The 25,959-nt window shown below is 36.6% G+C and overlaps 1 protein-coding gene across 2 annotated transcripts in view; it reads left to right on the plus strand.

The window, feature by feature from the left end:
* The window catches only part of ARHGAP42 (Rho GTPase activating protein 42), a 142,308-nt gene that overhangs the window by 75,794 nt on the left and 40,555 nt on the right, over window positions 1–25,959 (plus strand). For both annotated transcript variants that reach the window (XM_053935227.1, XM_053935228.1), the window contains exons 5-6: window positions 17,016–17,117; window positions 21,480–21,590. In XM_053935227.1, the coding sequence (XP_053791202.1) occupies window positions 17,016–17,117; window positions 21,480–21,590 (213 nt within the window). The remainder of the gene's footprint in view (window positions 1–17,015; window positions 17,118–21,479; window positions 21,591–25,959) is intronic.

Here is a 25,959-nt window from a genome sequence, read left to right on the forward strand (position 1 = left end):
CCCTCAAGCAGACATTGTATAAAGACAGAAGACAGTTTCAGTATGATCTCTGCCTCTGCTTTCCCTCTCCTCTTTACATGGCTGATGCAGTGCAATGGTTCATGTTCATTTTGCCAGAGTATTCAGCTTAATATTCTTCAGGAATTTTCCCATGGTGGAAGTGCTCTAGTCGGTAATTATATCTGGTTCTTTGTTAAGTGTTATATCTGTGTGAAAGAGACAATGCAGGTTGTCTATACCACAGTTCACTAGTCAGCTCAGGAAATCAGATATATTGGGGAAAAGTATGTTGGAATTAGCTGTTAGTCTAGAAGAGCTGTTTTCAGTCTGATCCTGAATTTTTGAGTGGCTGTCAGTGTCTGCTTTCATTACAGTCTCTGGGATATGCATGGAGGATGTGGTAGTCAACTAGAGGTTATAGTTCTTCTGTCTGCATAAAAACACTAGTTCTGAACCATTTTGCATCTTATATTAGTGCTCATAAATATTTCTGGGAAATGTTCCATTTGTAAGGTTAAGTGAGTACAAAAAAAAGCTCTCTGATATTGCAGGTGAGGTTGTGCTTGTGTGTTACTCAAAGAAACTCAGAAGAACAGAGCTATTGGAAAGGGACACCAAAGGTTTATGCTTCTTGTACTTCTGTTGTGAATGTGTAGCAAACACATGGGGCTGCTTCCGCACAGGAACTAAGTAGATGTTAGTGAAGAATGTGTACTGTGAACTTGAGGTCAGATTTCTCTGAAGTGGGTGTTCTTTACCCTTTCACTTGATATGTTTTTGTGTACAGCTACATTCTTCTCTTGTCCCACCCCTATGCTGCTGTGAGATGCAGGACTGGGTTTTTATTTACCATGCTGCATGAATCAGAATTTAATCCCAGCACAAAATTATTTTTAGTTTTCAGTAGGTTTTAGTAATGTCATCCAGTTCTTTGTAGTACTGTTTCATTTAATATTCTCACGGTTTAAGGGATATCATTCTTCAGAGCACCGTATTTGAAAGCTCAACCCACCATACTGCTGACTGTCTTGCTGCATGACAGAGACAATCCATAGGTGGTTCACAGGACTCTCTGCAGAGCTCTCTACAACACTCAGATTTCCTGTGAATAAATATATCACTCAGTAGATGTCAACACATGCAGAATGATCTAATTGAAGATGACTCCTTTGGTTTTTGTATCATCAAGAATATTAAAGGCAGGGCACTACAGGACAGGTTGAGTCCTCTGTTTGGTATATCACAATGGCTAGTTTCTTTTCCATATCTCTTCCATGTAAAATATGGGCATCTGCTCCTCTTAGAGTTGTTTTGACTTGTCCTTGGTCATACTACACTGTACAGAATGAGTTCAGGAGGGAGCCTGGCTCAGCTAACTCTATTCCAGTGTCTAATGCACTTTATTACACAATGCTGTGTGTTTTGGAGAGTCCGGGATACTTGGCTTGACGCATGGATACCCTAAAGAGAGCTCTCCCAGGTCATTGTTTTATAAAATGTCAAACAAACATATTTTCTAGCGCTGCACACGGAGTTCAACTGCCAAACTCAGAAATGAGAGATTCAGAAAGTCGTCATAGCCAAGTGTCATACATTTGCCTTTGAATTGATTTTTATCAGTGGAAGCAATTACAGCTGGTCTTTAACTAAATGGTATCAACACAAACAAGTCAGAGCTTAATTAGATTCAGTATTGTTTTTCTAGTAATTACAAAATAGCAACATATGATCTAGCAATAATGAGACCCATTGAAGTAGAGTAGAAATTTGGGCTTTGTGAAACCCATTATTGGTAAAGAAAACATGGTCAGATTGCTTACCCCTACTTCTGTTCACTGGGATCATCCCTTGAGCATTAATGAGCTCTTATAAATATAGAATGAGTTGAGCTTGCTGGTTATTTATCTGCAGTTAATGAAGGTTTGCACAGAGATTTGGCTCTTTGAACTCCTCTGGCATGATCTGTGCTGATAGCCAAACAGAAGATATAGATGTTTTCTTGTTTGGATTTTAGCAGCAAGTTTCACAGAAGACTGAGAATGTCACTTTTTACTTGTGGTGTTTTCTAGACACATCAGTTGAGTGGACCTTACCAGGTTCACAGCAGGTGCAAGCTGTTTTCTTTCCTGTAGTGTTAGTCTACAACAGTGTGTAGAATGGTATTCATATAAAATCCAAACTTGCTTCTGTTTCTCTGTCATCCCTCTCCTGTCCAAAATCCCCAAACATTTCTGTGTACACGTTGCTCCCTAAAGAGAAACTGGAGATGTCCCAGCTGACTGAAGCTGGTGAAAGTTGTCCCAGTTTTCAAGAAGTGCAAGAAGGAGGACCCTAGAAAACATAGGCCTGTCAGTGTGACTTCAGTGCCTGGTACAGTTATGGAGAAGATTATTCTGGGAGGTATTGAAAAACACCTGAAAGACAATGCAGTTATTAGAGACAGCCAGCATGGCTTCATGCGGGGAAAGTCCTGCTTGTCAAACTCTATTTCCTGTAATGACAAGCTAACCTACCTACCTGATCAAGAGAGGCCAGTTGGTGTAATCTTTCCATGCTGTCACAGGATCCTTCTGGACAAAATGTCCAGCATTCAGCTGAATAAACACTTCATGCTGTGGGTGAGAATTGGCTCACGAGTCAGGCACAAAGGGTTTTAACGAGTGGGGTTGCATCATACTGTTGGCCTGTCACTAGTGGGGTTCCACAGGGTTCCATCCTCTGCCCTGTGCTCTTCAACATCTTCATAAATTGCTTGGACACAGGATTGGAAGGGATACTGAGCAAGTTTGCAGATGATCGAAAACTGGGAGCAGCTGTTGACTCCCTCAAAGAGAGGGAGGCCCTGCAGAGAGGCCTGGACAGATTAGAGGACTGTGCAGTCACCAACCAGGTGAAATTCAACAAGGAAAAGTGCTGGATTCTGTACCTGGGATGGGGCAACCCTGGATGTACAGACAGACTGGGAAATGAGATGCTGCACAAAGGGACCTGGGGGTCCTGGTCTGTGGCAAGTTGAACATGAGCCAGCAGTGCCCTGGCAGCCAGGAGGGCCAACCCTGTCCTGGGGGGCATCAGGCACAGCATGGCCGGGCAAGGGAGGGGATTGTCCTGCTCTGCTCTGCACTGGGGCGGCCTCACCTCCAGTGCTGGGGGCAGTTCTGGCTGCCACAATATAAGACAGGAAGCTATTAAAAGTGTCCATAGGAGGGTTATGAAGGTGGTGAAGGGTCTGGAGAGGAAGCTATCCGAGGATACACTGAGATAACTTGCTCTGTTCAGCCTGGAGGGGAGGAAACTGGCCCAGGGCAGTGGTCACAGCACCAGCCTGACAGAGTTCAAGAAGCATTGGACAGCGCTCTCGGGCACATGGTGTGACTCTTGAGGATGGTCTTGCACAGGGCCAGGAGTTGGACTTGATCCTTTTGGGTGCCACCAACTTAGCATATTCTGTGATTTTGTGATTCTGTGGATGGTGCAACCTCCACAGGATAGCTGATAGTAATGTCACATTTCTAGAGCTGTTACTTCGTAATTAATTTGCATCATAATATCTTATGGACAAACATTTAAGGAGATTGGGTATAGAAGCAGGAGATTGGTATGCCTTTAGCATTGGCAATGTTAGCAGTAGCTAGAGATCCAAGCAGCTGGATCCAAGCAGTTGGGTGTTGGACTCTGTCTTCTAATCGGACTTTGACATTATAAATTTTAGTACCCTGTTGTGTTTCCAAATTTTGTGGAAGAAAAATATTATTAGATAGTTGTGTTACCAATACACAAAACAGGAAATTATATTAGGTACTACTTTCAGATTTTGCTGGGAGTGAAAATTATGTGAGGGAATACTTAAAAGTGATTTCTGGGAATTTTTATTTCTTTTCTAAAACACCAGATAAAATTCAGTTGCATATAAATACAAGTAAACCCCACCCTCCCAAGGGAAAAAAGAGGAAAAGTTATAGATTGTGAGAATCACCATTTTATTTTAGTAATAAATAAGTTCACAAGATTTTTTGCTACCATGATGAATATCCTATAGATGTTTTTAATATAGAGAATGAGATTTTTTTTTCAAAACTATGAGTTTAGGCAAAAATATGGTCACAGAAATCAAAAAGAATATGGAGGATAAAATATATCCTGTTAATGTTACCAAGCTATATTTTAAGGACAGTATAAACTCAGAGTACAAAGTTCAAGTGTTTTTGGAATATCACAAGAATAACATTAAAGACCAATTCTTCACATGCACTTCAAAAACCTGAAGGTACCCAACAAATTTATGAAACATTCCCCATAAAACATTAGTGTTTGTAATCTAACCAGCAATATACAAATCTACATCACTTGCTCTTCTTAATTTATACTACTTGCTCTTCTGTTTTTATTGCACATATTTCAGTTATTCCTTTTCTGTACACACTCAGTTTAAATAAAGCTGAGTTCTCTCCAGAGACTACACAAACCCAGCTTTGCATTGGACAGCCTGCTGATTTACTCCATCTGAGTTTTAAAAAATGACCTCTCCAATTATTGTAGCAAGGCGAGCAGAAGCCGGGTGAGGTAACTGGGAAAGGATTCCAGGCATGAAGCCTTTTGCCTTATTTGGTCAATGTGGTTTGCAAGGCCCCAGCTGGTAACTCTGGTGAGCTCATTGTGTGATGTGTTTTGGACAGTAAAGCCAAACCTTCCTCTTTCTTTTTATCCATTGAGTACAGTATTTAGCAATATTTGTTCCAATGTTCATTGATCTTTAATACAACTTAAATCAGATCAAAGACAACAGAAGCAATTTTGGTTTTAAGACTTAAAAGGAGAGTTTTGTTTCCTCTTTACAATTCCATCTGTTTGTTTCATAAAATAATTTATTTTGGCCAGGAGGGTTAGTTTTTATCATTATTTAATTTCATTCATTTATTCAAAGCAGTGAATTCCTTTCTACTTGGGAAACCAATCCATATTCACTGCTGGGATTAATTTTCCCGCATCTTTGCTCACATCTATCTTCACATGTAGGCATGCAGCAGGTAGCACGTTCTCTCTGTGTTTGATTTGGATTGTCTAGAAATTGAGGAATATGAAACAAACAAAACCTCTCATTTTTTAAGGTCTGTCAGAAAGCTGTCAAAGCAGAATTTTAGATAGGTATCTAAGATCATTAGAAATACCAAAATGCCCATTTGGTGAACCAGTTTCCTCAGTATCTGATCAAATCATAGCACTTGTTGTCCTTTAACTGAGAAAAATGAGTGACCTTGCTGTAGTAGGTACAGTAGGAGGTGTTTCATTACAAGTGGTGTCTGTCACTCAAGGCTTGGTATTTGCATCCACTAGATTTGTTGTGTTTTAATGTCAATTTGAACCGTGGAGGGAGGGGACCAGGATAAGGAAGCACAAAGAGAGGACAGGCAAGGGGAATTATTGATGGCCAAATTTTTGGAGTTAAAATGCAAAAGTTTCTCAAAAACAGTCGCTACCAGTTACCTCATATCTGTTTTGATAACTTATTCTGTAGGCAAGGAAATACAGGGGATAAAACCTATTTCTGTTTCAACCAGGCTTTTATAACATTTTACATGAGTCATTATAATGTAGTTTAGATGGGGCTTAGTATGAGAAACCCAGTCTGTCAGAGGAACTAGCACATGGGAAAAGGGCAGTGAGTTTTGTTTATAGGAGGAACTGTCTGATTAGAGAAAAGTCACCAGGTAAAAGATCCCATGGGGCAATTTGAGATCAGTCTGTTGTTTTATTTTTGGTAATGACCAGGTAAAAAAATCTGGTGGTATTGCCATAGGTTGCTGAGATAGAGGAGGAGGGCTGGAGGATTGGAAATATAGTGTAAGATTAAATAATTGAGCATGAGGAACTGAGGATACTCAATGGTCATGAGACAGCTGCATACCAAAAAATCTGCTGTACTGGTAAATAACTCATGATAATCTCTTTAGGTATTATAGGTTAATAGGCATCTATCTGTGGTAGATAGAGAAGTACAAATTCTCTCTAGCTTTTCGTTTGCTTACATAAATCCTCAAGTTTTGGCTAAAGTTTCTGAACTTTGAAAGTTGTGAATTGCACTAGTAAATGCATTTCATTCCAAGGTTTTGGTCCTAGAACACTTACATTTGAGAAATAATCCCATATAGGTTGTCTAATTGATATTTTACTTAAACTAGCATTATCAAATGCAAGAAATGAGAAATCAGAACTTGCATTTAATGAAAACGTATAATATAAAATTATTTTTAAAATACATCAAATGTATTTTCCCTTATTCAAATAAATGTAGGGAAATATCAAGCAGTGAAAGACCTATTTTTGCCCCAAACAACATGATTGTAATGCCAGTATGATTATCCATTGCTTCATCTACACTTGTGTATGTGAAATATTTGGGAAGGTTCAAAAACAGTGAAGAGCTCTGTATGCATACATTTCATCTAAGAAAGTCTTACTTTCTCCTGTGCAGAGCCAAACTATTAAACTGGAAGACAACACTGGCTGAGCACCTGAACCCAGAGTCTTTTTGAAGTGACTGGTCTTCTTGGGACAGCCCATGCAAATGAAACAAAATTATTTTCTCATTGCAGTTTGCTTCAATTCAATTACTGTTTCATTCAAAGCTGATAAACTTCTAGGATGTTAATAGAAAAATAAACAAAATAAAGACAACAGTGCTAAAAGCTTGTTTCACTTTTAGTGCATTCTTTTAAAGATGAGAGTGAAAACTCAGATCTCATAACTATAAGATTGTGGACACAGTGACTAAAAACTGTTGGTTCAGTGTGTTAACTACAGGTGTTTGGGAGGAAAATAGTTAATGTTATGTGCATAATCAGTTTTAATAAATTCTGTTAAATGCAGCCTCTCTGTTATAAGTTAGTGTGATTAACTGGCTCACTGACTAAAACTGGTTTCTGAAGCTTCATTTTTTTCTGCAGTTTAATAAGATTCTAATTTGCATCATAAAGAAAACAGATATAAATTAAGGATAAATAAATTAGTCCCCTGTAGTAAATTGGAAAATGATTTACTATTCTGCTATAACATTTAAGAATTAAGGCTTAGAATAAATGTGTAAATTGGTGGAATTGTTTAAGTGAGCATGCAGTGTACCTTTCTTGGCAAAAAGAACCATTTATTTTTTAAAAATCTACAGCTAGTAAAACAAAAAAATTTAAAACTTAGATAGTATTAGCCTTTTTACTGAAAAAGGACAAAAGAATATAAAAATGCAAGAAAACTTGGACATCTTCTAATTAAAGAAAGGTTTCTTTTTTTGCTAATCTGCTGCAGCCTATTGTGGTGTGTGTCACAGGAAGGAATCAGGAAGGTTGCATCCTGACCCTGCACAGCTGCTGTAATCCTACTGGACTCCTGAGCTGTGATCATAAGTATGAACAAAGACATTGACCTTCAAACTTAATTTCCAGCTCACAGGGGAACTAAACTTTTTAGTGAATGTTTGAGGGCACGGAGGATTTTGCAAACAGAGTACAGTAGCTCTACTCACCTGTTAAGTTCTTTCTTAACAAGAAAGAGCACGCTCTTGGCCACAGCGTGGACAGGATCATGTTCCCACACCTGAAAAACAAGTCTCAGGTTGTTGATGAGACTTTAAAAGTCTCAAGGAGGATTTAAGGGAAATATAGGAAGTGGCCAATTTGCCCAGGCACAGAGCAGGACAGGACTTAAAGTAAGCAAATTCTGGTATCCTGCTCCCTGCACAAGGTGTCAATCTTCATTCACCAGTTCAAAGGCACCTAGTCCCCTGCTCTTCGTCCCCTTGTTCAAAATTAGACTCCATCCCGAGTTTTAGCATTGTTTATCAAACCAAATTCATTATGTTTTGACAAAGGTAGTTGTGTTCTCTTGCCCTACAGGGATTACTTCAGAATTGTGCTTGTGGGTGTTGTGTAGTGCCACAGCTGTATTGTACACATAATGCTTAAGTCATGAGGTCTTATACATGGGTATGAATTCATCTGTTAATCTTACTCTGTTACGTGTTGGGGTTTTCTTTAGCAGTTTGGGGGGAAATTAAGGTCTCTTTCTGCATTGCTTCCCTGTGTTTCATGGTGTAGTTAACAGCATAAAAATAGTTGTAGATACAGTTTGGGCATTGTTTGGACATTTCTCAGATGATGTGGGGTCTATGGGTCTATATTCCATACATAGGGTGGAGTGGCCTTTTTCCGTTCTAAACAGAAAATCATTTCATCAGCTGTATCGCCATAGGTTTCCCTTCATCTAGTATCTTGTTCAATCTATGCAGCAGATTCTGCAGGGGCCTGAGAATATACAAATTCGAATCTCCTGCCAATATAGTAACTTCCCTTTTGGCAAAGCTAACCCTGAAATAGCTCTATTCCAAAGTGAAGTGGGTGATTGTATCTTGGAAGTATCCCTTCTGTACTGTAACAAAAATGGACATCATTGCTTGAAACTTCGTTGTGTCTTGGTAGATATGGGAGCATCAAGAGAACTCTTTCCACCAAATAAAGCAGTTTTGTTATTTCAGGACCTGTCGGGTTATAGTAGCTACCACAGAACCATTTGTTCCTGTGGAGTTTGCCAAGAAGGGGTGGTCTCAGATTCTTGTCTTGATGAGAAGATTAAACACCCACCCCCAAGACGTAATCTGAGAGCCCTGAGTGAGCTTAACAATGCCACTGGGGAGGCTTAACTTTTCACCCCAAAGTGATAGTTTGTGTTCTTTTATCAGTGTTGTAAAAGGGACTCTGAAAATAGATGCTTTCAAATCAAAACAAAACAAAATCACTTCTGACATTGACCTCAGACTGTTTCCTTTTTTTTTTTTTTTTCCCAAATATCTGTAAACAGCACAGTTTCCAGTTGTGTGTATTAATCTAAAAAAATTCTCATAGCACGCCTCAAGTTCTTCCTCAGGTCAGCACTCCAGTCCTGTTGCAATGACGTCTGAGGTGCCCTGGGACCATGAGCAGAGCTGAACGTGCTGCTGACACGCTGGGGTCAGTGATGTTGGTTGATTGGTTGGCATAGATGGGAGATTCCCAAAGAGTGTTTAAAAAAAGAAATTACTAGTTAAGAAAGAAATATTTTTATCTGCAGCTTTTGAAAGAAAGCAGTGAGTATATGAAGTTCTAAGCTGGTCTGTTGGAACTGCTTATATGAATGACATTATGTTCTTTTTTCTTTATCTTTGCTCTCAGTGCACAAAGCAAAGATGTAGCTAACTGTGCAGATGAAGTGGCCTCTTCATGAGTTCCTAAAGAGCGTGGCTAACTTTGTTTTTTATTTGAAATCATTTAAAGTCACAAGCTTTTGTACAGAAGCAAAACTCTTCCTGTTATGATAAAATATTTTAAACTTCAGAAACCTGTCCTAAACCTGATGCAAAGAAAAGTCAGTCAGTTTCTGATGTTCTAGGGAGCTTCTCCATATTATTTGAGCAGTAACTTGATAATATCCTAAGTAAGCTATTCCAGCAAAAATACTTCATATTTAGTAGACAGTAAAGCAATAAAACTAGATTACGTGTGTAGACTTACCAGTCCTGCTGTTTGGGCAGGGATTTAGCAGATTCCCAGACACAGAGCAGCTACTCCTGGAATCAGCAAATGCCAAATAAACTCAAGACAGCTCTGCAGTTGAATAACAGGGAGTCTAATATGTCCTGCTTTGTGACCTGACAGTACTGGCAGGTTTGCATGCCTTTTCACAGCAATGCTGGGAACTTGTAATGTTTTTGTTTCCATTTAAAAAGGGAATTTTTTGGAGAAAAACAAATTACATCCTTCAAACACATTTTCTCATCTAATAGTATCTGCTTTTTAATTTGAAAACATCTGATGGAATTTCATAGGGAATTATTAGGAAATGGATTCTCCTCTTCTAGGATACACTTTTGAAAGTACCTGATACTTGGATCTCTAAAGGCATTACAGAAGGAAAAGAAAATTTTCTTCAGAAGTTTATGAGCCTTAAAGTAAATTATCTCTTGCAAGGTTATTCTGTATTTTACACAGATGTGAACTCCAGTTAAACTTAAATTAGTTTTGGGTTGTTTCAAGTATATTTCAGTTTTATATATTCCTTACCTGATTTTTATTGTGGTTATTTTTTAACTGCCAGTTTCTAATACCTGTCTTCATAGCTTTAATGCTGCTAAACAGTCTTGTATTCCCAGTTTATTGCCTTGTTATACTTCATAGTTGCAATATGTTCTTTTTATTATAATTACTTGTGTCTTACAAGATACTTTTTTCTGGATCATCATGGTTTGCATATGGTTGTTCTTTTTTCATAAAGAATTGGTTTTAAGATTTATAGTCATTTGGACATTTAATTTTCTACATGATGCTTTCTGCTTCAATTTGGAAGTGTTTTCACTAGCAGTTATGAGGAGCATAAGACATAATTTATTACTATATTAACCCTATTTTATGTCGATCAACAAGGATTTCTTTATGAACTATGGTACAAATTTGCTTCACTTCATATTATTTGCTAATGATACATAAACTATGTTCTTTAACTTTTCTGATTTTCTTATGGATTTAGGGAAACCCTAGAGCCTAACAGTGCATTAAATTCTGTTTAGGAGGAGTAAGAGGAGGGAAGGACTTATATTACCTATTCAATTTTCTTCTGGAAAAAAAAGCTTGTGATATCTTTCAAACTTATCTTGGACCCTTAGCATTCACATAACAAATCAAAAGGTCTACCAAAAAGAAACTCTTCCCATCCAGACAGCTATCAAAATGCACCCTGTGGTCTCAGATGCCAATGATAATTTCAATATTATTAAAACCAACCAAAACCGAGCAACTCACCAACTGCTTCCATGAGAATGCTCAACAAAACCTCAGGCAACATAAAATCGAAGGTGAATTTACGTTTTTTCTTCTCAAAGGAGGAGTTGAGAGACTGTGAGAATTTACATTTTCTAAGAAGTCCATAGGATCTTAAATCAGTCTTTCCAAATCTAAGTTTTGTTTATTTTCTAGACTACAGTTCTACTTTAGTTTGTTTGTCCTGCTACTTAGTAAGACATGGTCCCCAAACTTACATCTCCAAACAAAATCCCACTTTGTTAAAATACAATTTGAATTTTTGTTTGGGAGGTAATGAAAAAGGTGGCTTTGAAAAAATATATTTGAAGTCTAACATTCTAGCAATGAACCATCTCCAGTCTGTTGTTGCAAAAATCAACATTTTTGCAGTTGTTGTCAAAGAGAAAGAAAAGGAATGTGGCTTTATTGATCTCCGCAGAGTTCACTATTGCCTTCAGGTTCTTCAACCAACAAATGTGTCTGACTTGATCTATATTCAAGTCTTACTCTTGTATTTCTGTGCCAGTTTCTACAGTTTCTAAACCTCAGTTTGAGTTGGTGAAAAAAATACGTACTCATTCTGGGTGAGGGGAAGAAAAAAAATTGTCATGGCCATGTTTCACAATGTTCACTTGCTTTCTAATTAAAGTATTCTCTTCTTTTCAAGGTACTGACTTCTTTTTTCCAAATAGTTTATTTGCAATGATTTCTGGTTTAATTTCCTTTCTTGATCCTTTTAAAATAATTTCTTGCAAAACATGTTTATTTTATGGTTTCAACAAGGTGGGATTTTTTAAGGATTAGCTTCTTAAAGTGTCAAATATTACTTTTACAACAAACAAAGAGTTAAAAAATTTCTTTATGCACAGATATAATAGATAGTAGCTAATAGATAAATATAACACCAAAATTATTGCAACTAAAAAAAAAAGGAAGTGAATTAGAAGGACAGCAGAGGCTCTTTTTGGATAAATAAAAGAGGAATAATTTATGTAATTATTCTGAAGGTACATGTAACAGTTTTGGTATTAAATACTGCACATGAAGTAGTGGTAGACCATTATAAAAATACCAGATTTCTTGATATTTCCTCTAGAAAAGGAAAGTCAATTTTAAAATATAACACTGATTTATGCTTTGTATCTAAAAATACAGCTAGTGGGTAAAATTTGTAGGAATCATGCCAAAGATTTGTAACATGTGTATGATTAGTTACAGCATGCAGTCAAAATCTTTCTGAATAGGAGAAAAACTATCTAACTCACTTGAGTTAACTTTTTAATAAACTTCTCAGCAATTGATCTCTGGACTTTTCACAGTCATAAATATTTGTAAAACAAGAGGAATACAAGAACATATTTTGAGTTAAACTTCTAACTGGCATGCCTATAATTAGAAGTATCTCAAGCAAAATTTATTTCTGAAAAGATAATTTTTTTTTTAAGGTTTTCTAATCAGTTTTGAAATAAAACTATGCAGGAAACCTGAGCAGAGAAAATAAAACCAGGAATTAAACCTGGATCCAGTACTACATGACTTAAGTCTCTCAAGAGGGTACTGGCAGAGTTAGTAAGGCTCTATTAAATGCTGTAAGGCGAGTGTGTGGTTAAGGGCTTTCCTAATGGGTTCCTAGAAATTTGAAACATTTCAAACTGTAAATATTTTTGAACTGATATAAGGCTTGACACACCTGAGAATGGTTAAAGAACTATACTGAGACATTTACAGTGTTTAGAATCTGCAGGGCTTAGTCTAGACAAAAGGTGTTGATGACTTATATCAGTGTATGACTTATATGACTGACTTATATCAGTGCAAAATACGCTAAGGAGTAATATTATGTAATTTCTCTTTTTCTGTGCTTAGATTTTTTTTTATCGCCCTCCCAGTTGTCTCACAGGGATTTTGGGTGGGAGTTTTTATCATATGTTCTAGCTGATATTTTGAAAGAAATGGTTGATACTTTTCCAGGGCAAAGAGAAAGGATGACATTTACTTGCAGGAAAGATGTGCAAGGATGAAAGAAAGCTGGAGTCTGAAGGGAATAAGAGACAGTACAGGGGTCAGGAATTAGCATCTTCCTTATGGCCACATGCCTTAAGTTTTGTGTCATGGCTGGTGCAGTCTGTTCTCGTAACAGTGCAGCAGAAGCTTTCTTATCCAACCACATCTCTTCTGCTTTGGGTTTGATCCAATGTGGAGTCTAAGCAATAGCAATTCTCTGTCTCCTAAACTTTGAGGAGATGTTTTTGCAGGGAAACTTTTTTTGAAAACCTCCTAGTATGTGGAAACGTAGATTTCTCAGTCTTATGGGCACAGATTGCTCAGACCAGGATTCAGATAATTCATTTGGGCAGTGGCTGTGAGTAAAGTGTTTTGAGGGCTGGAGAAGAACAGGCTAAAGCAGGAATAAGCTGAGTCTGTGACTCCACTTAGGATGCGCCTGTGTGCTGTGAGTCACTGACTGAGTGTGTGAGACAAGAGCTATTTTGGCATAAACTGTTTATTCTCATCCAGAACATGAATCACCTGCTTCTGAGTGTATCTTTTTTTTTTTTTTTTTTTTTTTGTTAATTTGTATTAAGTAAACAGATTTCAGAGGCTTCAATGCATCCAAATATGTGGGTTTTACTGGCACAGTGGAGGACCTTCCAATCAAAGGAAACTCACTCACCTGTTGGGGCCAGTATTTTATGTACTTTTCCTAGAAACATGTCTGAGTAATGCCAGAAACACTGTCCTGCTGCAAACTTATTCCCAGGAGTATCGCCAGGTAAAGACACTAATGTAGTCAAAATTGCCAAGAGATCTTTATTCGCATTTTACTTCTGTTAGTCTTTTTACTTTGTCAACTTCTTCCTTTGAAGGAAGAAGGTCTTGTTAAGTTAAAATCTGGAAAAGGAGGAAGAAGTTGATCAGATGTGCTGTCTCTGAAAACACTGCACTTGGGCCAGAAGTTGTCCTGGTGACAGACAAGCTCCAATTTGTAGTTTTCTCTTTAACGTAACTGGTATAAAAAACTATGGAGGCTGAGCAGATCTGTGGCAGTGTAGAGGTGCAGTCTGGGAGAGACCTGGCAGAAGACCATGAGAGCCTTCAAATTCCTTGTTTCCCTATGGATGGTGCCATGGAGATCTTTATGAATCTTCACATGAGATACAATATGTCTTTAAACCACAATTAGTTTATTTGAACTTGTTTTTTTCTTGTTCTTGGCAGGCGAGGGGGGCTAATCTGTTTAGATATGACCATTTAATTTTTTGTTTTCCTTTTATATGTATAAAGAGAGGATGTGATACGTAATTCAAGCAATGGGAGCCACATTAGGTGTATCAATAGTCCTCTCTTGGCATTGACATGTATTTGATGCACTTTATGTAGGTATTTCAGATGGCAAAGTCCTGTTGTCACACCTTTTTCTTTGATTCTCACTGGGCAGCTGAGACTTCAGACTTTTTTCCAGCTCTTGTTAGCAAAAGTTATGTTAGTGCCAACATGAGCTCAAGTGGCTACCAGACTTTGGGTTCTTCATTAGTACCTATTGATCACCTTGGTTCTGAGACAAATAGTTCACAAGGCAAGATGAATACCTCCTGTTCATACCATAAGTCTGTTAGTGAAGGAAGGAAGGATGGAAGAGCTGGCTGGGCTGGGTGATCCCAGTCTGAAACAGGTAATCCTGTGGGAGATTTGCCCATGGCTCCTTGGCTCATTCCTTTGATCTGACATCTGAGAGAGCACAGGCAAACACAATATCAAGTCCAAATGTGCAGTATGTGCTATCAGCACCCAGGCCTCATTGTCAAAGGCTTTGTCAAGTTACCTTCTGAGGTAGGTGGTCTAGTGGACAGGGTATCCACCACTGAACTCCAGTAGTTTGTGACCAATGGCTTAAATACTGCAATCAGGCAGACTTCTTTCCCACTTTACAATTACATGGGGGAAAAAAACTAAAAAATAATTTGTTTGACATTTTTTATTGCATCACATTTGCCCTTAACTTGAGTAATTCCTGAAATTGATGACTTTGACACCTTTGTCACTTGGATTTTAAAATAATCTGATTCATATTTCTAGTCCAAAACATAACATAATTGTCTCAGAAGGTAAGACAATGAGTAGCTAACTGCATCTTTCATTCCATGATCAACTGAACTGAATTTCTGTTTGTGACCAAAGGTGCTGTTGAGATACACAGGTTGCTCTTGCTTCACCATGAAGACCTGGCACTTGAATATTCTCCAATAAAACTGTGGCTGTGGAACTGACCTATGATTTCAGTCCCACAGAAGTTGATTTCTTGACTTACAAGTCATTTGCCACAACTCTGGCCGTCTGCCTTCTCTCTTTTAAGAATGTGTTTGGGAAAGATTCTGTAAGATAATTCTTATAGCTTCTTTTCACTTGCTAAACAAAATACAAACTTTTATTTTTCCTTTTTGCGTTTTTGTCCTGGTATCTCCTTATCCATAATTAAATATAGAAGACATTAGTAGTTATTCTGTATTATTATTTAATATTTTGTTGGGTCAAATGCCTTCTTTTCCTTCTGTTGTGTTTTGAAGATACTTCTCTGTTGTGAAGTAGTGAGAGTATTAAATTGTGCATATTTTTCATACTAAATATATTTGAACTTTTTCCAGGATAGAAATTATATTATGTGTTTTACAATCTAGTATAACTACTGTTTTAAGCTTTAGTAACTGGAGCTAATCATTAAGTGGTTTTTGTTGCAGCTGGTTGATAAGTTTTAATTAATGTCATTAAAATCTTCCTCCTATTTCTTACTTCTCTGACTGACCTGACTTTCCCATGATATGACTAAGGAAAACAGGGTGGTGCTACAATGCAAGCCAGTTATTTGTTTCTTGTAAAAAAATTTCTAGAGAGAAAGAGGTCAGGGAGAGAATCACTACAGTTCTTAAAATGACCTGATGTTACTGCATGATGCTCAGTAATTAATTTTTCTATCATTAATAGCTTTTGCACATGAGTAAGTAGGACTGTTTGTCTTGAAACTTTTTATGTTTTCTCCAAATATTTGAATTATTAATCATTAGGACTTAAACAAGATTATAAAAATCACTGTCAGAAAGTTGCTTTGATTTAGGGAATATATAATTTTTTCATTAAAAGTTACAGATTTATCATTAATAATACTCTGATGGGATATCAACTTCCATCAGTTCTCCTATTCTTGATATTTGGCACTCCTTGAAGGATGGAAAAGATTTTGGGAAACCTATCTTTTTTTAAAATTTCAGAACAGCAAATTTTAAAAGTTTTGAAGTATGAATTCTGAGTTTGTTTGCAGAAAATAAGAGGTTTCTTATTTTACTCAAAGTAGTAGCTTTCTTTTGTATTATGTATCAAAATAGTTTTAGGGTAGAAATGTGAGGATTGGCTGCACATGATGGCAAAAACAAAGAGGAGTGGGAAAGGAAAAAGGCACGATAACTTTTAAATGAGACAAGCTTAAATATTCAGACACATCGAAATATTATTGGAAACAGACTTTTGGACCAATTTCATTTTGCAACCACACATATGCTTTTCCATCATCTTCATATTTTAGGAGAGTGGGTGGAAAATAAGCGTATTAGTCTTAAATGCAAAGAATAGGAATATGTCTTTATCACATTTTTTTATACTCATCTATGTCCTCCGCAGTGGGGGGTGGTTTTTTTGATTTTTGGTGGATTTTTTGCTTGTTGGATGGGGAGGAGGTGTTTGGGGTTTTTTGTTGTTTGTTTGTTTGGGTTTTTTGTGATTTTGGTTTGGGTTTTGTTTGTTTGTTTGTTGAGTTTTTTTTTTTTTTTTTTTTGTACAAACAGTGTGGCAGTTAGGTACAGTTAGAAAACTTGGGGAAGATTATTTTGTATTAAATGTCTGCTCAAAAAGATACCACTATATAAAATCTCATATTATCTCATAGTATATTTACTACGGGAAACCATATGAGTCTGTTGTATGGGTTTGTAATGTATGGGAAAAATCCTGCTTACTATTGCTTTTAATAATTGAAGCAGTTCTCCTACTATCTTTAGTTCCACTTAAAAATTTAACCCTAAAAATACTGGAACCAACAAAAGTAGTTTAATAATGAGGCATATTTTGGAACCTGTTACTTCTTTTAATTTAAGTTAGCTGTGATATTTAGTCAAGTATTTTACTTGGGAATGTTTTGTTTTTCAGGATGGGAAGAAGAAATTTGACAAGGAAAGTGAGAAATATTATTCCATCTTAGAGAAGCACTTAAATTTGTCAGCCAAGAAGAAAGAATCTCATTTGCAAGATGTAAGAACTGAACACACTCTTATCTAATTTCACATTTGCATAGAAATCATGATAACAAACTGATTCTCTTCAAGACATGCTGTATTTAATGTGAAATTATGATGGTTTCTGGTCATGCTTGTTGTGACTGTAAATTCTTGACTGGGATGAATATGACCCAAATAGGAGTTAAATATTTGAACAAAGCAATATTCTATGTTTGCAACTTTATGTATTTCAAGTACAGCTAATGTTTATTGGTTGCAACAACGGAATTATATTAGTATAATAAAAGTGTGAGTTTTATAAGCTATATGTGGAATACTGAAAAGCCAATTAATTAATTGCTTTTAGATTTGCTCTTTAATCTATTAACTGATGAAATTGCACTTCTAAATTGTAATTCAAAAGACTGAACTGTGATCACTTTAATGATGATCTTTTCTGCTTCTTTTTTCCTCTTTTTCATCTTACTCTGAGATTGAGGCACCTGACATTTCCCTGAAATTGTATCTATAACATCAGCTTTGAAGAGTCTGTACGGCTAATTCTTTTCTGTTTAAAGGAAAAGAAAAACAAAAACATGAAGACTTCTGGTTTAACAGGAGGATTCCATGGCTTTTCAGTATGCCGATAGAAATTAATATGACTTGTCTTTGAAGCAACTTATAATAAACCCAGCAATATGAATCAATGACATTTTGGGAATTGTGCCAAAAGTAGTTAAAAATCATTTTGATAGGATTACTGTTGTCATGGTGAATCTTAAATCATGGGGGTTAGTTTGCAGATGGAATTTTCACCAAAGGTGTGACCATCACTCAGTCATATGTCATAGCTTTTTTTTTTCATGTTTACAAATAATACTATAATTCAAATAAAATAAGGCTTAGAAATTAAAAATTTCTAATAATGTCTATATGGCTGAATTGGTGTTGCTGTCAATATAATAATCAATCTAGATAAGACATTAGTTATCTAGGATTGGTTTATTGTTCCACGTGTATGTCAGGGCTTTCATTTTTCCCAAATATCTTATGTATTGATGAAGAAACAGTTCTGTTAGAGGCTAAGACTGAGCTTAAAAAAAAAAGAAATTCTTACCAAATTGGGGAAAAGTGAACTTAAACACTAATTTGTTCTAGAATAGAACCAAAATAAAATATTTTACTCTTGAGACATGAGAATAATTTCTGTCTAAAAGCAGCAACTGAAGTGCAAAGTAACAACTGTGAATCTAATAAACTATGGTAGAATAACAGTGGATTTGGCTCTCAGCTATAAACTAATGGAAAACCAGGATAATTTTTTCCAGTGTGTCCTTAAGTGACATATCTGGATTTAAAATCTTGTAACTGAGGCTGAGGTCTTCTGATTTCTAGATGCCTCCCTTGTAAAGGATAAAGGGCATAGCTTGGCATTTGTCTTCCCCAGTTTTCTACCACTGTAGATGTGCTGAATCAGCAACACAGACCCACCGTAAGTAGAAGCAAATCAGTACCAAAATTGTTAACCTGAGAGACTTTTGGCCTGTGTGTATATTGCAAGTAAAAGGAGGCCAAGCTCCATTCCTGACCTGAAATCTAAGACAGCTGTTGATTTGCTTCCTGAGTGGTTTGGGTGAGCCCTATTTATAGCCTGTATGTCCAGGATGGAGTTTGTTGGAGCAGCCCACAGAAGAGCAGGGCACAAGCAAAGAACCGAGCAGTGCTGGCAGCTGAGGCTTTGGTGCCCAGGGCAGGAGATGGGAAGATCATACCTCAAGCCAACATCATGTATTCAGGGAGGTGGAAATACTGTTTTTTGACTGCTACATGGGAAAAATACTGTTTCCTCAAATTGATGAGGTTTCTTGATACCTCACCACATAATGTGGGTTAAAGAGTACTGGGGTGAGCAAAGATCTTGTACTCTGTTGGGTTCTTCTACATGTCTCACTTGAATGCAATCGAGACCACCTTAATTAGGTATCTGAAGTTTGATGGTTGAAACATATTCTGTAGAAAGGATTTTGCATATATTCACCTAACTGAAATATGTTGGATATTTTAAGAGCCTGCAAGACTGCTGGTGCAGTTTACACAGGTGACTGGCTTTTTTCCTTTACCATCAAAAAGAAACTTCATAGTAGCATCTTTTCACTGCCTACAGAAGCCTACAATGGAGGTGAAAATGGGCAGAACTGAGTGATGTGAGAAATCTAATGAACTTCTGATTGTATTTCTCTGAAATCTGTTCCAGAAGCAGTCTCCAAGCTTATGTGAAGTTCTGGTATATATATTGAGGTGATAACCTACATCAATGAAAATATTACTCACTATAACTATATATCATACAGGTAGAAACTCAAAATCATATCCATCAGATCTGTTTACTTTTTACATGTAGTTTGAAGTCTCAGAAAAACATGAAAATACTTTCAGCTTTTGAAACTTTAGGATCACTTTCAATGCAATTCTTAAAAATCTGAATCCTTTGGTGTTAACACAAATTCATAAGCTTCTACAGAATATATTCCCTTTCACTGGTGGTGATTATGGCCCTAAGCTATATTTGAGATGGGACTTGGTTATTGTAAGTGTCATTACAACTGCAACCTGCTTAAATGCTGTTCAGAGTAGGGATGGATTTAATTAGGTGTTTAAATACTTTTTCTGAGGCAAAGACTAAAAGAGACAATTTCTAAAACTATATTTCATTATATACATACAATTAAATGAGAGAGCTAAAATCTGTTTCAAGTGCTTATTGATGGCATTTATGTGAGCAAGGCATTGCTGGATCACGTCCCAAAGTGGTGGCAACTGCTTCTGTTCAGTTATGTAGCACTGTCTTTGTGATAAAACTATCAGGGAAAGATATTAACAGACTATCAGGGAAAAGACTAGCCAAACACACTATGTGAATGGCAAATGGCAGAGTTAATTTTGAGGTAGAGCGAGGTAGTTCATGAGGTAGTTCATTATTGGAATTTTGAGTGCTTGATTTCAGCTTCATATTATTAGTTTACTGAATTTTTTTAATAGACATAGGAAGGAAATGCTGGTATGATTTGAAACATATCCTTGAGGCCCATGTGTTGAAGTAGAGTTAGAACACTGGCCTAGGGAGATGGATCAATATTGTTAAAAACCTGTACAGCCAAATCACAATAGTAGCTTGTCCTTGAGTAGAGAAGCAATCTTAATTATATATGGTGTTATTGATGACCAAATCCTGCCTGAAGGAAAACACTGGCTTCTTGCTTTTTTACCGTTAAAAGTACTAAATCTCTTTTGATGTGTTTGCTGGTTTATAGTTTGTTGTCAAGGGAAGACAGCATCAAGCTTTCCCAATTTCCCTACACTTGTTATTTTTAATGCCAGAATTAAACTAGAGGACATACAGAAGTATCCTTCTGTATTTTAACTGACATACATCAAAAATAGGTGGAGTGATTTTATTCATGTTGTTAATCTGCGGTAATATTTTGACCAAAGAGCAAAATCTAACTAATACAGCCCAAAAGGGATTTGCTTGAGAATATGATTTTTTTATGAAGAAGAATGAATTAAAATGGAATCTTCATGTCTTCTTTAAACATTATCTACATGCTACACTGCTTGTCTGTTAGTTCCCTCTCCTGTGGCTTATTTAAATTGAGGATAAAAGCCTATTACTCTTTATCAGCTGATAAGAGTTAATTCTTGCGCTATTTAGGCAGAAGACACTGTTCTGATACTGGATCTCCATGTTGGGTGGTATTAGTCAGGCATTTCTGACAAGTATTGCCTTGTAGTCCTGTCACTTGAAAATTAAAACTTGAAATATATTTGATTTATGAGGTTAGGAATTTAAATAGATTTACATTCCAAGAACATATGACTTATACCATAAAATAATAAGTTGCAAGATGTCATTGTTAAAGACAGCCTATTTAAGAAAGAAAATATGTTTTTGAGAAGGTATTTGAACCTGAGAAGTAGATAAAATTTCAGTGCATATGGTACTTAAATATTTCAATAGAAATAATTATCTTTTTGTCTGTCCTTGATTCCTACATTGCTCATTTCTATTTACTTTTCTAAACTTACATATGCCAAGTACCTGCTGCCACCTTTCTTTCCCTCCAGGCTCTCCTAAAAACTAGAGTATTAAAGAGCAAAAAAAAAGAAGAAACCAAAAAAGAGCGAGTAAAAGTCATAGGCTGAGATGTGTAATGTTAGCTTCTTAAACTTGCATTTAACTTTTTTAAGTAGGTATTCTAATTTTCAGAAAGAAAACTGAACTCTAGGAAACTTCTACAGTAATCTTATGGAAGATCTGCCTGTTAATGACATAACCTGTTTTTAAAGCAATAAAAAGGCTAAACTAATGTTGTCCGTATTTAATTTTGTCTTTTAGGCAGATACACAGATTGACAGAGAACATCAGAACTTTTATGAAGCATCATTAGAATATGTTTTTAAAATCCAAGAAGTACAAGAGAAAAAGAAATTTGAATTTGTAGAACCTGTAAGTTTTATGTTTTGTTTTCTTTAGAATGCATGCATTTAAAGCTGAAAATTGAATTTAAAATATCAGGTTTTTTTGCTCCCTTTTTAAGTTCTTTTTATATAGACAGGGTTCTTTTTATATAGACAGACATTAACATCTTGGCTTGGGCACTTTCCATGTTTATTGAAGGATTATGTAAGAGTTTAGTATCTACTGTGAAGTGAAATGTCTGATGACTTGAAGTGTGTGTAACATTTTAATGGGACATCATGTAATGTTGTGTCTGTGCAACACATAATCGATGTTTCCTAATACCATGATTTAATGGCTTAAATTTTGAGCCAGTTTTTTAATTTAAATATTCTGAGTAGGCAGTATGCACAGACATTGTTCTGAGTTACAAATGAAGTAAAGTGAAAAATCAATTTTTCTGTAGGATAGGTAAGCTTATCTTTTTGTTGGTGGAGTCATTGCCTTTACTTTACTTTGCACATAAAGGAAAGCATATGTTGACATGCCATTAAAGAGTAAGATAAAGTTGCGTTTCAGTGTCCATATTTAAGTCTGGGATTTCCTTCTGGGACAGTGTTTCCATCCCCCACTCCTAACCCTCTACTGTGTCAGTCAGTTCTAAAAGCAGCTTCATGACATGCTAGAATATTTCTGTGGCCTGGTAGCAGTGTTACTACTGTTCATGTCATACAGACAGGCCTGGCTTGCCAGTTGCCTGATGTAGTTAGTACCTGTAGCCCCTGACAGAGAACTTCCAGTGCCATGTGTCCCTTCCCATTAAGCACACTGAGCAGAGCAGAGCGCTGGTCGTCAAAGAGGAACATGACGAGTGTAACTTTCTCTCCACACCATCTCCCAGCTTCCTTGTAACTACTGAAGCAGCACTCTTGACTGTGAAATGGGTTAAATTACATCTCTAACACCCTGTGTCACCAAGGAGAGCTTCTCAGATGCCTTCTTTCCATGAGATGAGAGTGTATTGTATACTGAATGTTTGACATTGATGAACCTGGATCCAGCAAGCTGTACTTTCAGAAATCCTATCTTTCTGGCATACAGCTGCCAAATCTTAGAGACTAAAACTTTGCTCAGATTCCTAAATAAGAACATTTTTATAACTGTCACAGATTAATCCAGAGTGTGTGTCTCTGTCTCCTTCTGCAAAACTCTCACATCCTGGAAGAATCTAGCAATCTTGACCTAGTTCTGACCCTAGTGTAGAAGACTTTATTCTCCTTTAATGTAATAGAAACTTTCTGTATTGAAAGGACCTTGTACATTGGAGAGTATTGTGCAACTGCACATAGTTAAAAAAAGTAACATTTGCTTTTAAGTGTATCTGTTTCCATACTGTCTCAGAGCAGTAGGCATTCCAGCCCAGTATGGCATACTTGATTTTCCAGGGGAAGGTATAGGAAATACTCTGGTGACTGGGTAATGATAAGCCTTGCAGGTAATGTCTTTTGACCTTGGGTATGAATTTATTTATAATCAATCTGGATATAGATGGAGCTTAAATTATAACATCAGTTATAAAATTTTGAGTCTTCAAAGCTCTGAATTTTGTTTGTAGTCTGTTGCATACAACATGCTGAAATAAGAGCATTTGCTAAAACCCATAAGGCAAAATATGCCTTATGTGAAAATGTAACTTAAAATAAAAATCACTATTACCATGAGATTAAAAACAAAACCAAACTAAACAAACCAAAAAACCCAAAGACTTCAAAATAGGCTTTCTAAAATTCATGTTTATGTAAGTGATGTTGGAAACACAGGAGCATGTGTTCCTAAAGGTCTAGGTAAGTAGAAAGCCTAACACTTTAAAATCAGGTGTCAAAAGAATGGTTATATTATTAATTTTCCTCTGTGTGCTTTATGAATGTGCATATGGCAGAAGATGCTGGTGGTGTGTCCATAAGGACATTCCTCCTCAGGAGCTTTGATGGTCCTGGGACTTTCTGGTGTACGTGCTGCCTGTGCCTCTGATTTATCAGCACAGTGTCACGTCTTCGAATAATTCTCAGTCTGACATCTTGTTAACAGACTCTCTGAAGGAAATAATATTAATATAATATTAATTATAATAACAGACTCTCTGAACAAAATAAATCTGTTAGTGCAGTGAAGAAGGAAACTGTGATGCCTCTGCAAAAGAAGGATAAGATTGTGATGTAGGAGTAGAAATTGAAAAGCAAATGATCTGTTGAGCATCCTTTCAAGACCTTTAGTTTTTCTATGCCAAAGGATAAAGACAGTTTGAGAACCAGAGTGGGAGAAGTAACCTAGCAAAAATTGCCAGGTGGGTTACAGCTAGTAAAAGTGGAGTTTGTTCTCTTCTGCAGGAGACTGAGGAAAGATTTTAAGGTACAGATGCTAATGACTCATACAGTGAATAGAAGATTATAATATTTACGGTAGACTTTTGCAGCTGCTTCTCAGGCCCTGGGTTTCTCTTTGTTCTCTGCATCTTGATCAAAGCAGTTGCTAATATGTACTAGTGTGAGTAACTGGCATATTCCTAGTTGCAATCCTCCTAGATCTTGATTTTTCCAAGAAAAAAAACCCTGAGGTTTTCATACAGATAATGAATTTAAACTTTTTCTGAAGGACAAATTAGTGTTCAAATTTAGAGCTGGATAAACAATAAAGCAAATTAAATGACAATAATCTGTCTTGATAGCTTTCCTCTTGTGATCCCAAGCTAGTCCAAGCCAACGATGCTTTCTGAGGATGTTACGCTTGTAAAACAATGCAAACATCTTCCTAAAGTTCTGCTTTGTCCTTTGGCGATGCCAGGACTTCCTTGTCCTGTGGAAATCAGTGCACAAAGTTCATAAGCAGTAAACTATCTAAAATATGAGGGGTGGTCGGTTAAATGTTTATTTAAAGAGAAGAAAAAAAAAACACAGCCAGCTGGAAAACACTGCCTGTAATTGCATGCATTTCCATGAGACTTCACACTGGACATTAAATTTGAATTTCCCTTTCTTGCATTTTCTACATTATTAACTATGTTCTCTTTAATCTGAAGAATAAGTGCTATCTTCTTATAAATAAAATGAAAACAGGGAGACAGGGACTTCTGGCTGATGTGCTGCAGGCCAAAGGTTAAATTCCTCCCCTATCCGAAACCTAAGTACAATCTTCTTCCTGTGAGAATGAAACGACCAGGCAGTCTTGAGGTCAGTATCTCTACATAAAAATAAATAAAGTCTCAAGAAGTAGTTGGACTTTGTTTTGGGTTCTCTGTTGAAATCCTCCTGGCTCTAGTGCGATGAGTAGCTTTGTATTATGGAGTTCCAACCTCAGTCTTTACTGATGTAAATGATTAGGTACTCAGAATGAGGTAACAATAAGACACTTATTAAAATGAAAAATTGTTGATATGAAAGCATCAGACATTGTGATGCTTGATGAAATAAACTACCTCTTTATGTGTGAATACCACCTCAAAATGCATTCTGAAAATTTTCTTTGAAAGGAAAAGGGGCTGATTTTCTATTCTTGTTTTTAATATTTTTTTGTTCTATTTAATATTAATTTCTTTAAAGTTATTAGCCTGCCTTTAGCAGTACTGCTTCTAATGCCAGCAAAAAGAAAATCCCACTGTAATTATAAGCCTAGGGCAAAAGACCATGGCTTTTAAATCTCTTCCATACAATGCTATGGCTGTACCTGTTCTAATGGAAGGGATTCTGAAGATGCCTCAGCAGCACCGGCCCATTGGGCACATGGCATATTCTGCATTCCTGTTTTTCCACTGCTAGTGACATGTACACTGCAGTGAATATCATCCTCAGTGTCACATATTAGCACAGAGCTTAAAAACTCTGATCTAGGACTTGTAGAATACTTTTCTTTTTTCCTATTTTTCTGAGTGCTCAGAGACTGTTTAACCAGGAAAGCCTCAAGGCCAGATCCTCTGCAATGCACAACTGCCAGAATACCTGAGAAGTACTTTAACTAAAATTAATTCAGATTTTTTTTTTGTTTGGTTGGTTTTTTTTGCTGCTGCTGTTGTATTTCTGCTTTCAGATAAATTCAGCTTTGCTGCCATCTTGTGTTAAATATTTTCCTTTAGATTTCTCAGTGTACACTGTAAAAGTATTTCATGTGATGTAAAATGTTTTCCTTCAAGTATTGAAGCTGAAATTTATAAAGTTTGTTCTCCTGAAATGCTCTTTAAACTGATCTCTAAAAGTCAGGCATAAGGTGACATACTGAAGCTTTGTCCCCCACAAGTTCTTTATTGTAATTTTGATGTGCATTAGTGTGGTGATTTGGCTGCAGTTTTGCCAAGTGTTATTCCTGCACTAGGGGTGGGTTTAGCAGCAGGCTCCTGCTTGCAGGCTATGTTAATCCACACATTCTT

This window comes from Vidua chalybeata, chromosome 2, assembly GCF_026979565.1.
Source record: "Vidua chalybeata isolate OUT-0048 chromosome 2, bVidCha1 merged haplotype, whole genome shotgun sequence".
Taxonomy (NCBI): Eukaryota; Metazoa; Chordata; class Aves; order Passeriformes; family Viduidae; genus Vidua; species Vidua chalybeata.